The sequence below is a fragment of the Rhagoletis zephyria genome, unplaced genomic scaffold, assembly GCF_001687245.7.
Source record: "Rhagoletis zephyria isolate East Lansing unplaced genomic scaffold, Rhagoletis_zephyria_1.1 Rzeph_scaffold_03986, whole genome shotgun sequence".
NCBI lineage: Eukaryota > Metazoa > Arthropoda > Insecta > Diptera > Tephritidae > Rhagoletis > Rhagoletis zephyria.
The window spans coordinates 23680-37540 of record NW_016161069.1 but is presented as its reverse complement, the minus strand read 5'-3'; the positions used below and the strand labels follow the sequence as shown (position 1 = coordinate 37540).

Genomic DNA, 13861 nt, shown 5'->3' with positions numbered 1-13861 from the left:
AAAAATGCTTGAAATCTTTCTATATAGAAGAAAATGCATATCGCCGCCAGCAAAAGATTTCAAATCCATGAAAAAATTGCCTAAAATTCACTTAAAACATAAAATATTTTTCTAGAAATTCTCATTAAAAAGTTTGCTACTAACAGGTCTATCCTTGCGCTGGTAATACAAATTTTGTAACCGGTAAATAAAGTTCCTCTAAATTTTCAAACCCCTTTCGCATTCTGTGTACTCCTGTAACCGGTAAATTCCGTTACCATCTCATAAGCTGGCAACAAAGTATTGCCCTGTGAAATTTTTCATAGCTGAATTGCTGGATATTTTAACTGCATTACCAACGTAACTAGAATCTCGGTGACAAGAACTGGTACAATTTTTTGGTAATCATATTTTCCGGTTACAAAATCTTTGGTAACGTGCAGAATAGACCTGTTAGATGAAACTTTGAAGAATTTTCATAATTTTTGGACAAAGTTTTAAACTTGGATTTATTCAGTTTTTGTTTAGACGAGGAACTATATTTAAAAGTAAACTTTAAATAAACAAAATAAAAAATATATATGGCCAAAATTGTTAAAATTTTGCGTTCCTATTTATTTTTCCATCACTATAAATGTGGATATTTGAATTTGATCTCAATAACGAAGCCCTTTTATTTTTGTATCCTTTAGCAATAAAAAAATTGAACCATTTCAGCAGAACCGAACTGCGGTTCAGGAATACTTATGAACCAGTTCTTGAACCGATACAAGCCATTTCTAAGTGGTTCAAACCACTGAACCGAACCGCATGGTTTTTTTGGAGTGCTTTGCAGCCCTGTTCCTGAACAATTTCGAAAAATGGACTTGGCACCTTATCAGATTTAGGTGGCGATATGTATTTGTCGCCCAAATATCACCACCAAACTTCGCCCCGCACTTCCCCGTCTGTGGAAAATATAACAAAATGCAAAGAAGAGTAAGCGCACCCCCAACAGGCTACCTTCTCAATCGAATGTCGTCCAATTACGCATACCACTACCAGTCAAGCCATTACTGTTACTTGCATTTGCTGGCGTCGTTGTTGCAGTGGTTAACGTTGTGGATGCTGTGGTTAACGTGAATTGATCGAGTCCATATTTGCGCAACAATTCAAAATCCTCATCTGGCGCTGGCATTGGTGGTGGCTTGCTGGTTGGCAGCGGCGGTGGTTTCATGTATGGCGCCTGCAACTGCGATGCAACAGCTGATGGGCGCGTTTGTGGTTGTGCGCGCATACGTGGAGATCGTAAGTGTTGTGGTGTGTGATATGGATATAGCGGATTGCTAACACTGCTGGAAGCGTTGCTCAAAATGTTGGTATTGGCCGGCAATGTTGTAGATTTGATGCCATTCGTCGTTCTTGCATTGCTAGCTGCCGCATTACCACCGCTGCCATTGCGTAATGGTAGTGGTCGTGCATTCTGATTCAGTGGATCGAAATCTTCTAAATCGAAGCTGGCATTATTGCTGTCGTCCAGTGATATTAGATCGTTCATGGTGTCTTCTTGCGAAGATGTTGACGACGGTGCGGTAGACTTGAGCGAAAATTCTGGCACTGGCAGATGATGTGGCTGAAGCGAGCGCAAAGACTAAAGGAGAAAAACAAAGGTTTAGTAATTGTTGATGATGATGTAGCTTTTGAAATCTGTAACTTTTTTGGGATTAAAGCAGTTTTTTCGTACTTTAATTTTAAGGAAAAATAGTAAGTAAGCAAGAATATTATCAGTGTTAAGTACATACATAGTTAAAAGGGAAAATTTATGTAGAAGCGATAACAATTTTTTAAAGGACTGAAGTTTTGAACTGCGATAGAAATTTAACATTTAAAAAGTATTTCGTTTGTAGAAACGATCTGCTAATAAAAAAAAAAACTATTTTTCTTGAATTATTTCTGGAAAGATGCAAAAAAAACGTTTGTGATAGCCGTTATATACGCTCCAGTTTCTGGTTAACCGGCAACCGGTTTGTCGGCGCAAAGTGTATGTAGAACTTCAATGAAGGCATTTAAACGTACCGGTTGGAAGTAGGGGTTTTTCAATATATATCCAAAAATCTCATTATTTTGATTCTGATGATAACATTTTTAAATATTTTTATATAGATATTTTGAGCTTAAATTCCTCTTTTATCTGAAGTGATTTTAGAAACTAATTTTTTGTATAAAAACTTGATTTTTGCAAGTATTTATTTTCAATTCGGTCCAGCTCACGTTGATCTTAATAAGAGTATTCATCTGAACGCGTAAATACCTCCTAACCATGTAAACCTCAAAAACCGATTTATTTACGAGGTTTACGCATTTACGAAGCATTTAAGCGTTAAGATGAATATACATAAGCCTTAAGAGTCTAAGAACCGAATAGGGCAAAGCCTTCGCCCATCTGTTTAATGGATGAAATCTATTTTGTGTGAAATTTAACGTGTTAGTAATATTTTTAATCAAATATTAAAAAATTATTACATATTATTTTTTCAATTTTGCACTCATTTGTTCAATGAACAAATTATATACTAATCGAAAGTATTAAGGCTGAAACTCTAGCTTTTGGGAAAATGTGTAAAAAATATTATATTTTTCTATATAGTACATCAACATTGTGATCTCAGTCGTCTATATATTAGGGAAACCAATGTCCAATGTGATTCATGTGTAAGTCCATACTTGCAGGTATGTGCGAGGAATATGTATGTATTGAAATAACTGCAAACGTTTTTGAAATCTTTTTAATCTTATCGTTTTAATCTTCTATGCATGTAAATGATCCTTTTGGAATCATCAGGAATAATTTGGAAATAAAACTTACAGGCTGGATCGAAATTCAGAAGATACGATAGTAATTTCTGCAAGAAATGAAGTCGTTATTTAGCACTACGTTCGAGATAATTCAAAAAATAGTAAAACATGCCGATTCTGCACAAATTTCAACAAGAAAAGCGAAAGTTGTGTACTATAACGTTGTACTATCTTTAAAATTTTACAAAATTAATTGGTGTATTTTTGTTCAGGTCGCAGTCCCATACCCATATAGGTATTATTGGAAAAAAATCTAGGTTGGAAGGTACATGCTTTATGCCACAGATCAAAGGATTCTGCTTTAGTAGGAAGTTCACAGTGAAATTCCCAGGAAAAGTACTTTCTGATACCTATTACATAGTAATCCCAATTTACGCCAACCAGGATGATCAACCCCAAAAAATGTATAGTGGCGTAAAGCTCAATAACACTCAAAGAAAATAGTTAGCCTTTTCGCAGTTCAAACATAAAATCGGAAATAAAATTTAAAACAAATGCATAGGGTTCGAACTTCGAACATCTGAGTAGTAAGGTATGGATGCAGTTACATAAATAAAATATAAGTAAGTACACTTGAAATTGCAAGCCGATACAACGCAAATAAAATTAAAATAATAAGCAAGAATAAGCATAGATGGGAGTGGAAATGGATGGTAAGGAACAGGAACGAGAAATGCTATGGTATGCAATCCAAACACCAACAGTTAGATGGAGATGGTCGCAGTTAGATTATTTCAAGGCAGCATATCCGTACTGTACTGCGGGTTACTACACTGTAACATTTTAATAAACGCATGGTATGCATGTACAAACATAGGTTGATCGCACAGGCGTATAAGATTGGCTGGACGCTGGGCGAGAACTTCGCGTACCTCTTTTTTCTGTCGCGGCGCTGGCACTGGTGTCGTTTCTGCCGAGGCTGCTATTGTTTTTGCCGAGTCATTGTCACACGAGCACGCCTGATGAAAGAATGATGACGATGCAGCAGACACAAATGAACCGCCACTTGAATCGAATGACGATGATGACACCGAGGCATTCGAATTATTTGACGATGATGAATTGCGCAGCACATCATTTTGCATTGAATTGCGCTCAGCGTAATCTTGCCAACAATTATGCTCTAAACGTTGTATGCCCGCGTACACGGCAGCAGCGGCCATGGCGATCGCATTACTACCACCACCAACAGCAACAAAACTGTCCGAATTAGAACCACTATTACCGTCAGTGCATTGACGTCGCGGTGGTATCGGCGGTATGGGTGGCGATTGCATTTCAGGTGGATTGTCGTAACTCGATTTGGTAGTCACAATTTTGTTGGGGGTCGATGATGTGCACGTCGCGGTCTGTGGCATTGCCACCGCTGAAACTTTTGATACCACAGTTGACTCATCTCTGTTTTCGTCTTTTGCTGGCGGCGGCTGAGGGTGTAATGCCAGTGCCGTTTGCTGGCGGCGCACTTGTGGATGGTTATAGTATGACACTGGTGCAGTAACAGCGTATGATGAACTTAAACCCATTGTAGGACCAACGGATAATGTTTGTAGTAGGTGTGCGGCTGGTGGCGGTGGGCGCGCTGGTGGTGGGCCACCTGTACGTGTGGCTATGAACCTTTGGTGGTAATAATGTTGTTGTTGTTGTTGTTGCGTTTGCGTTTGTTGTCGTTGATATTCATATTGATGGTTGTTGCTCGTAAATTGATCGTTTGCTTGATTATGGTGGTGGTGACAATTGTAGTGATGCTGGGGATGAGTTTGGTAATTCGAGTCTAAGCTATTGCTGGGTTTAAGCTGTGTGCGCGTATGATAAGAAATTATTCGAATCATTTAAGATTGTTTGGTAGATGGGTATATGTGGTGTTGATTGTTATTCAAAGCGTATCGTTGTTTATTTTTTTAAATTTATTTTGGGTAGTAGGAAAATGGTATAGATGATTTTTGGCCAAATTTCGTGCGATTGGTTTTTTTTTTTTTGTTTTTGGCGGGGTTTAATTTCACGGTCGATTTTATGAGCAAAACAACAACAACATAGAGTATGTGCAACAGAAATGCGAGTACATAAAAATATGAAAAATATAAAGAAAAAGAACAAAACAAAACTGATCAGAACGCAATGTAATGATAACAATGAACATTAATGCATACATACATACACATAAAGATATGTGAACAAGTACCTACCCATTAAATAAATATATGTATAAATTAATTATGTACAAGTATTGTGAGAGCAGCAACATACCTACATACCTACCCACTGGGAGAATAGGTAAGCACCTTACGAGGTAATCCATGTTTTCAATGTCATTTACTAGAAAGGCACAAAATGAACACCTCCGTCGACGCATTACGTTATCAATTTGCAAAATAACGTGCCGCCGAGTTTTTTACTAGCAGATTGCATTGGTCATGATGACAATTTTAGTACTAAAAGCTGAAAGAAAACATGGATTACCTCGTAAGGTGTTCCCCTATTTTCCCAGTGGGTGCATATGTATGTATTTAAAATACAGGCATTAAACGCTTACAAATCAGAGAGCCAGGCAGGCGGGCAGACAAGTGTACATTATAGATATTAAAGAAGCAACAGAAGCCAAATCAACAGTGTTTAGAAGGTTTGCCTGTCTGTTGGTTTGTTTATACGTCCAACAATCGTAAACTAATGCATGGAATCGAACGCAGTTTTCACCGATGTATTGCTTGAGGTCTAACTTTAAATAAAGAAGAAAAAAAATTGCAGAGTTGCCACCTATTTGAAAATTGTAGTTTAGGTAAATTGATCAGATAATATGGATAATTAATATGGATATTAAACTAAAGAGGTTTAGGAAAGTTTACTGCCGAAAATATTTTTGAAGGGGGTTGTGACCTGTTTGAAAGATTTAAATTGATAAAATAAATGAAATATTACAATACTGATGTAAAAAGAAAAAGGTTTAAGAAAGTTTACCGCCGAGCATATTTTTGAAGCTGGACCTATTTGAAAAAATTGTATTCAGTTAAATTGATAAGACAGGGTAAGAGTTTTGAGAGGGAGTAACAACACAAAAACACTTTTAAGGCGCAGTGAAGCACGCAGGGTATTTACTAATATAAAATAAAGTGTGATTGGCAACTCAGTACGGTTCTGTTTTAAGGGCTATAATGCCAAAAAATATAGTGCATTTCTAATGAGAGTTGATGTTCCACGAATACGAGGTAACCACGTGCGAATAGCAATTATGCGCCTGAAATACAACAAGGGGGTAAGGTACAGACAGATGAACGCATGCCGGAAGACTGGAATATAAATGTGCTCTACCCACTCCACGGCCCCGCCATACGCGATGCTCGACGAACGTGGTAAATATAGTTTCGCGCCTTTCTCAAAACGACCGTTACATGGTAAGAATTTTCGATAATAAGCTCAATTACTCTTAAGAAACAAATTAATAGTAATTCCGAAAATCCATAATAATCGTATTTCACACAAAACATTTTTCATTAAAAAAACGGCATCGAATTCAGTAAAATTGTTGCAATATACATAATTGTTGTCAGACCGAAAATAACGAAAACAATACAAATTAAATATAATCATATTTTACGAAAAGCGATCATTGTAAATATCAATTTTGCGTGAATAAGCTGCAGAAGTTCCTATTACAGTTTCTGTAGTATTTCTGCAAACTACCGGTACATGGGAGGTAACCTTGGGTATTGTCCGTTCTTGCTCATTTTCAAAATCATCTGTCCTTAGCTCAAAAGAAATAAACCTACCAAGTTTCGTTAATATATTTCAATTTTCACTCGAGCTATCTTGTGCACAGGCAAACGGATGGACAGATAGGCATGGCTTAATCGGGATTCGAATCCACTAACTCGCGGCTCGCTACATCCGAAATACTGCCGTCTGTCATGGTACAATTTCGACCGGATAAACTGCACAGTTAATCTCGATTTAACTTGCCTTATTTCTGTCTAAGCTCTAAGATATAGTTTAGCGCAACACAACGCACGATTGGCAACGCCTGCCCGACACATAAAATACACCATACATACATACACCAACGTATCATCGAAATACTTAAATTAAATGCACCAATATAACACATACATACATACGTTTATGCGTTTGTCATTTCACGAAATCATTTTCATGAAACGTAGTTTAAAACCAATTCATGTGATTTTACTAAATACATTCCACGAATTGATAAACATAGCTAATTTTTTTTATTAATAACAGTACTCACGCTACGATCCACTAGTGGCGGCTTAAATAGCGGATGGTTTTGTAGTTCCTGTGACAAATTCATCTCCGACGAACAGAGCGAGCTTGCCGGGCTAATGGTTGGAGACGGAGCCAAATGAGCAGCAAGATGAGTAGTGCCATGCGTAAGGCCCGCAAAACCGTTCTGCTGTATGTGCGCACTTGAGCTAGACGTAGCCAAAGGCGGGGCACGTCGTATATACTGATTGGAGCCATTTAGATCATCCGGACTGGCGTACTGAAAGCAGGCAGCCGTTGATGTATTGCCACCTGTAATGCTGCCACCAACCCCACTTCCGGCTGCTGTACGTTTATTGCTAAAAATTGGCGAACTAGGCGCTGAATGATGACCGCCTATAGATTTAGTTTTGCCATAACCGAATCCCACACCTAAAGCGCTGCCACTGCCGATGCTATTGCCGTCAATGCGATCGTGTTGTGAATTCGATGTGAGATGCGAACGAAAGTGTGTGGACGAGCTATTCGGTGGTGTAATGTCGCGTAATTTTGATTTGAAATCTTTGTAGGCGCTTTTGACGCCACGTGAACCCTCTTTTACCTGCACGTAATTGGGATTTTTTGTGGGAGAGAATGGATTTCGAATTAGTAGGTATCGACAATTAGAATATATGTATGTATGTAAGCCTAATTACAAGCGTATCATATGCATTAACAGCGTTAATAACTATAAAACTTTGGTACAATAAAACGAACAAAAGAATCAACAGTACAGTTACCAAATGTTAGTTGGGATTAATGCTAACAAATAGGATTATATACTGAGCTTTAGTTATATGGTTTACTACTAGCTACATACATTTACGTATAAGCCACTCACCGATTTCACAGCAGACTTTACGGCTGGATTCGTCTGCGTTTCAAAGTAAAGATGCGCATACAGCAGAGGCAGAAGCCGAAATTAATTTTTGCATTGCCAGATCAAATGATTTAATTATTTTTTATTTTTTTTTAAAGTAGATTTTCAATGCGAAATTTATTTTTTAACGGACGTTTACAGTGTATAAAAATGAACGTAGAAGCGCAGCAACGCATTCGCCAGTCGTCGTCAAATATTGTGGCAGTTGGAAATACAAATTAGCAGTGGCAGTTGATGGTTGGTGGTAGCGGTTTATTTATATTTTTTTTTTATTGAGTTTTGTTTTCGATATTTGTAGTAGCAATTTGAATGGGGAAAAGCGCATAATGTATGTAGGATAAGTGCGCGCGTTCGAAATAACCAACGAATTCAATATGAAAAAATACCAAAAAAGAAGAGAGACAAACAATGTTACTGCTAGCTAACCTATGTATGTATTTGTTAAGTAGATATTAAAAAATTATACATATGCTATTATTTAAAAAAAAAAAAATGCTTTGTTTTTTTGTGGAATTAAACTTATTTCTACATATATGTACATAAGTATGAGTGAATTTATCGGTCCAGAACATAGTACATATGTACATATGTATGTATGTATGTTGTTTTGTACAAGCACAATGCTGATAAACATACATACCTATGTAAGCAATATTGTTAATGGATGATATCAGCTGGTATGATTATTAAAGTTACAAAAAAATAACAATGACCATAAATTTTCAGCTCCATTGAACAAAAAAAAATATAAGATTATATCTGCTATTTGTCTGATATTATGACATACTACATACATAGCTCATTTGAGACTATTATATTTTTAATTGTTGCTAGAAAATAATTGTTAATAGGGAAGGTCAATGTCACTGAAGGCTTCAATGGCTAAAACTAACATTTTTCACCAAGTTAGACGATTGAAGGGCGATTTGAGAATGTTTCGACAAATTAGGAAGAGAGAGGCCTCCACTGCAATGGAAAGAGGAAGTGGAGAAGGACATGGCTTCACTTGGCATTCCAATTGGCATCAGTTGGGACTGAAGAGAATCGACTGGCATGATTTGTTGAAGTCGCCAAATAAGAAGAAGTTAAAGTAGGCGGAAAAGGTGATGAATACTACTCTGAAAAACATTATAAGGGTATTCTCGAAATTTTGCAAAGCCGTTACACGTAGCATGGATTACTTAACTTGCAAACACCCAACAACAAAACGCATGTGAAGTAGAGGTATACGCCGCCGAGCCACGCCGCCGCCGCCGCCGTTTTTTGTCATTCCTCACGCGCCGCCGCCGAGTTACGAAAATATCGGCGCGGCGGCGGCGGCGGCGGCGTTCGGCGCCTAAGGAATTTTGTACAAAATTTTCATGATGTATGTACATTGAATACATCGTTTGAAGGAACTAAATATTACTTGTATAAAAACACAATTTTACGAAATGAAAATTACATTTTTAAATTAGTTTTTTTTGCATAATTTGGGCCACTGGACAAGAGTATGATCTCCTTTATTTTTTCCAAAAATAGCATAACTTAGAAAAAACATAGGTAACATATTTTTTGACGACAGCGTTTATTACAGTTAAATTAGGGTCGAATACTGGTAATCTAACGATTTTTTTCCGCAGTAGACAATTCTTTTCTATACTACAAAAATACTACTTTTTTATACACCTACTACAACAACAAGAAACTTATAACACATCAAAAACTTTAGCTCCAATATCTCAGAAAGCAGTTTTAATAGAAGCGGCCTCTTTGCATCTAACTCCTCAATTATTGAAGATAAATCAAAGACAAGTTGATTTTTCTATGTATTTTTTTAATATTTTAAACAAACACTTTTTTGCTAATATTTACATTCGTAAGTTATTTTATTCTGGGGTCCCACATACGTATACAAGTACTAGGTGGCTGTGTGAAAATTACGTTAGCATTCCTTAGTGGTGGTCAAACCCCAGGAAGGTTTTGCTCCCTCGCATCGCTATGTTTTCTACACAGGGTTAAAGTTCCCTCTTTATGGTAAACATTAGTATTATTTTTCATTACATTCGGTTCTCCTTAGAAAAATTTGGCGCTTCATATTTTAGTGGAAGTTTTAACCATCTATAAGCCATTTTTTTCAACAGTGGGTCAAAAAGTCCCATTCTGGTTCGAGTTGATAAGACTATTGCAAAAATTTATTGAGAGCGACATAAATTACCCCAATAACTAAACTTTAAACAATTTTTTTTTCTTTAAATTTAAATAGTACATACGGATCTGTAGAGAATATAGAGATCCGTGTGTGTATGTATGTATATACCTCAGACCTTCTTCTGTTCGCCCATCAATCAGCGCCAGACACTCAACATTTTAATTCAAGTAGGAAGTAACAATATTTAAATTTAAAACTAATTCAATAATGAAATAAATAGAATTATAATAATAGAATAATTGGCATGGCGAATGCCTAACGCTGACGAGTTGAAATGATAAGATTAGTAGCCTCATGGCTCTTTGAAATCTACCTTATGAGAAGTAGCGCCGGCGTTTCCAGACGCGCCGGCGTCGCCGCCGCCGCCGAATATTTTTGACGTTGACCACGCCGCCGCCGCAATGCCTGTCGGCGTAAGCCTCTAATGTGAAGCAGCATTTCCTATCACTGCAAAGTATGCAACATCTGAACCGATGCACATTTTGCAAAAAAAAAAGCATAGCAAGATAAATACTACTTTCTCTTTTTTTTGCCGTATCTTGTTATTGTATTTGATACAGAATTTCGCTTCTTGCTACCTATGCATGCTACCAGTTTGCAATGGGGTGCTCTCGTACTCTTCCAAATTTGAAATAGTATTTTTGCATTTCGTGCGATCCGTGCATCGTGCAAGACTTAGAGAATACCCCTATTATAAGGGTATTCTCGAAGTGTTGCATAGCCCTAGCACGGTGCACGGATTGCAAGGTAAAAACCGGTTTTCCAATGGCACAGCTTTGTAAACGTTGGGTTTATAAGAAGAAAAGGCAACTAGAGGAGACACATTCTTAAAATTAAGACCAGCAGATCAGAAAGACCTTATACTATGTTATACTCTGTAATACATCAAAAATCCTATGCATCTATATATATAAAAATCAATTACGTTAAAAAAAAAAATTAATAAAATTAATATACACTTGTGGTCAGCTGATTAAGTTGAGTGACATTTTGACCAGTTTTGGCTATTTTTATTTAATCTTAAGATTTTTTTTTATAAAAGTCTAGCACATTATATAACCAGCACCACTCAAATCCTTATTTCAAACTTCATACAAAAGTTGTAAAACTTTAACAAATGCACCCAAAAATTTTAAAATTTTTATTCAGAATTTTTAGAAAAAATTGAGGTATGTAGTTTTATAGCCCACTAGCAAACTTATTCAAGTATGCTCGACAAAATCTTTTATATGGAAGAAAATGCACTTTAACAGCCAATTTATTAATTCTGCAAAAGATAGCATATTTTGCAAAATCTCAGATGGTGACAATCAATACTCTTTGAAGTAAGTACTTAGTAGTGTTTGTAAAATTGTGCTTACCTATTTGTTCCTATTTTAATACATTAAATTACCGGCAAATTATAGCAGATTTGAGATATGGATTAATCAGCGATTTTGCAGAATTTGAATGTAATCTGGCTGTAAGTTGTTTTAAATATGTAGTGTCGATTATCCAGACGATTTTAAATATTTTTTTGCCACGTAGTTGTGTCAAATCGAATAATAATTAGGACTTTCAGAAATATCTCCCCACCAGCGCCAGCTACCGGTATAAATACTTATTTTTACATGTTTAAAACATAGTCTGCGTCAGACAATAAATACGGCTTTTAGCGATGCCTTGACTCCACCTCCACCTACCGGAAATTAGTTTGCCCTATGCACAATAGACAATTATATAAACTGAATGCTATGCATTTGAGCCCAATCAATTATCTAGTATTTGAGTCTATAAAATATGTACAGACACTAGGAAAAGTTTCCGCACAGAGATTTTTTTTTTTATAGTAATCATGTTTTTCATAAAAAAAATTGTTAGTATTTTATAAACAAAACTTCATATTTGCCAATTTTCAGCAAAATTGCAAGCTTATTTGATTTTTTCTGACGCTTTGCGCAATTCCAAAATTCTTTCGAGTGGATGATGTCTGAAGGCTTCGGAAACAGTCTACGAATTTTGATAACTGGAACAGAAATAATCTTTTGCAAATGTGTAGTTTGCTGTGGAAAATTAATATTGTGATTGTGTTAAACTTTTAAGTATTCATATGTGTAGGTTATTACGTGAAAATCTGTGCTTATATTTATATGATCAAGTATATGTATAAGTGAAAAGTAAAGCATATATATTTCACGAGCATATAAACATACATACATATGTGTAAGCAAGCTTGCATAATAGCAGTGGTTGGCAGCAAGGTGTGAGTAGTTTATCAAGTGTAGTTTGATTGTAAGTTAAAAAATTGAAAAAAAAAATAGACTTATCGTAACTTGGTGCACCTTATTTCTTATATACACATAACATAATTTTATCTAAGCTAATGTGTTTTTATTGTTTTTTTAGAACAAAACATATAAACGCAAAATTCAAACTATAAAATAAAAAAAGAATTAGTAATACGGTTTACTAAAAAAACTAAACAAGTTAAGAAAGCAAAAAAGAAAATATTAATTGAAACATGAATAAAAAGTAAGATTTACGAACTTTTGGAGGTGAGTGTAATATAGATTTTTTCATTTGTAGCTGATTGATAACTGAGTGACGAGGAACTTTCTTTTTTTTACTTAATATTTTTTCATTTGTTTACTATCTCATTTTTTTATTTGCAATTTAATGATTTGGGAAGGTATTGGTTTTCGTAAACTTCTGACATACCGCATTGTACTGCAAAAAAAAATAAAATAAAATCAATTTGAACAAAACGTATCCAATATAAAAAAAGCAAACAAAAAATGGATAAACAAGAATACACAAAATACTTTATGCGCAAATAACTAGTATGAATAAAAAAGTATTTGTACGCACGTGCATCCTTATTAAATTTTAAATATACATTTTTTATGGCATATCCCCTTTATTGTGTTCTATGTAGAAAATAAAGGCTTATACGAAAATTTCAAAATTTTAAAACAACATTTATAGGTCGCTACTAGGGTGATTGAATCAGGTTTTCCAAACCGGTTTCCATTGGTTTTTTCGAATATCGAATAAACGGATTTTTTTGTCGACAAACCGGTTTTTTTTAATCTCAAAGTTTAGAGTTTTTCGAAGTTTCTAAAGCCTTTTTCAGTTTAAGGGAAATCCCTTAATACCTACTCGTAGTTTCAAAATTATATCCTAGGTTATTTGGGGATGTACATACATATATCTTAATTGATTCCAATAAATAAATGTTTAACGTTTAAGCGTTTATTACCTATAACAAAATAAGTCAAAGTTTAATATTTTCATTCATTTTTCATTGTTTGGTAACAATCCCTAAAAATTATTTTAAAATTTTGAAAATTTAATTGGTGCCTTTTTTTTACATAGAACAAAATTAATAGGGAGCACCATATAGAATTGAGATGTTAATTTTGAAGGACCACAATAATGTACAAGATATGTACGGATTTAAAAAAGGTAAAATTATACGTTTTTAAGTTAGTCAATTAGCAAGTACAATTTACAGATACAAACATACATAGATATGTCTAGCTGAAATTTATCAGGGTTTGAAATAAAAATATTTAAATTAAAATGTGTGTTTTTATTCTGGACGATATGTATTTAAAACAAGAATCACAATTGCATTATATTCACAGAAATGACTGGTAATAAAAAATGGGATTTTGTTGTTAATCAAAGAATTTTAAATTGGTTAAAATATTATTTCTACTTGCGAATCTTTATATTCTTTCATA

At 35.1% G+C, this 13861-nt stretch overlaps 1 protein-coding gene across 4 annotated transcripts in view; it reads right to left on the bottom strand.

The window, feature by feature from the left end:
* Window positions 1-623: 623 nt before the first annotated feature.
* Window positions 624-13861, bottom strand: part of LOC108370059 (DENN domain-containing protein 1A) — a 34665-nt gene continuing 21427 nt past the window's right edge. For 2 of the 4 annotated variants that reach the window (XM_017625298.1, XM_017625297.1), the window contains exons 7-10: window positions 7907-7939; window positions 7052-7627; window positions 3687-4607; window positions 624-1609 (exon numbers count right to left, since the gene is read on the bottom strand). In XM_017625298.1, the coding sequence (XP_017480787.1) occupies window positions 986-1609; window positions 3687-4607; window positions 7052-7627; window positions 7907-7939 (2154 nt within the window). In that variant the 3' untranslated portion in view covers window positions 624-985. The remainder of the gene's footprint in view (window positions 1610-3686; window positions 4608-7051; window positions 7628-7906; window positions 7940-13861) is intronic. The other 2 variants (XM_017625300.1, XM_017625299.1) reach the window with 2 other exon arrangements.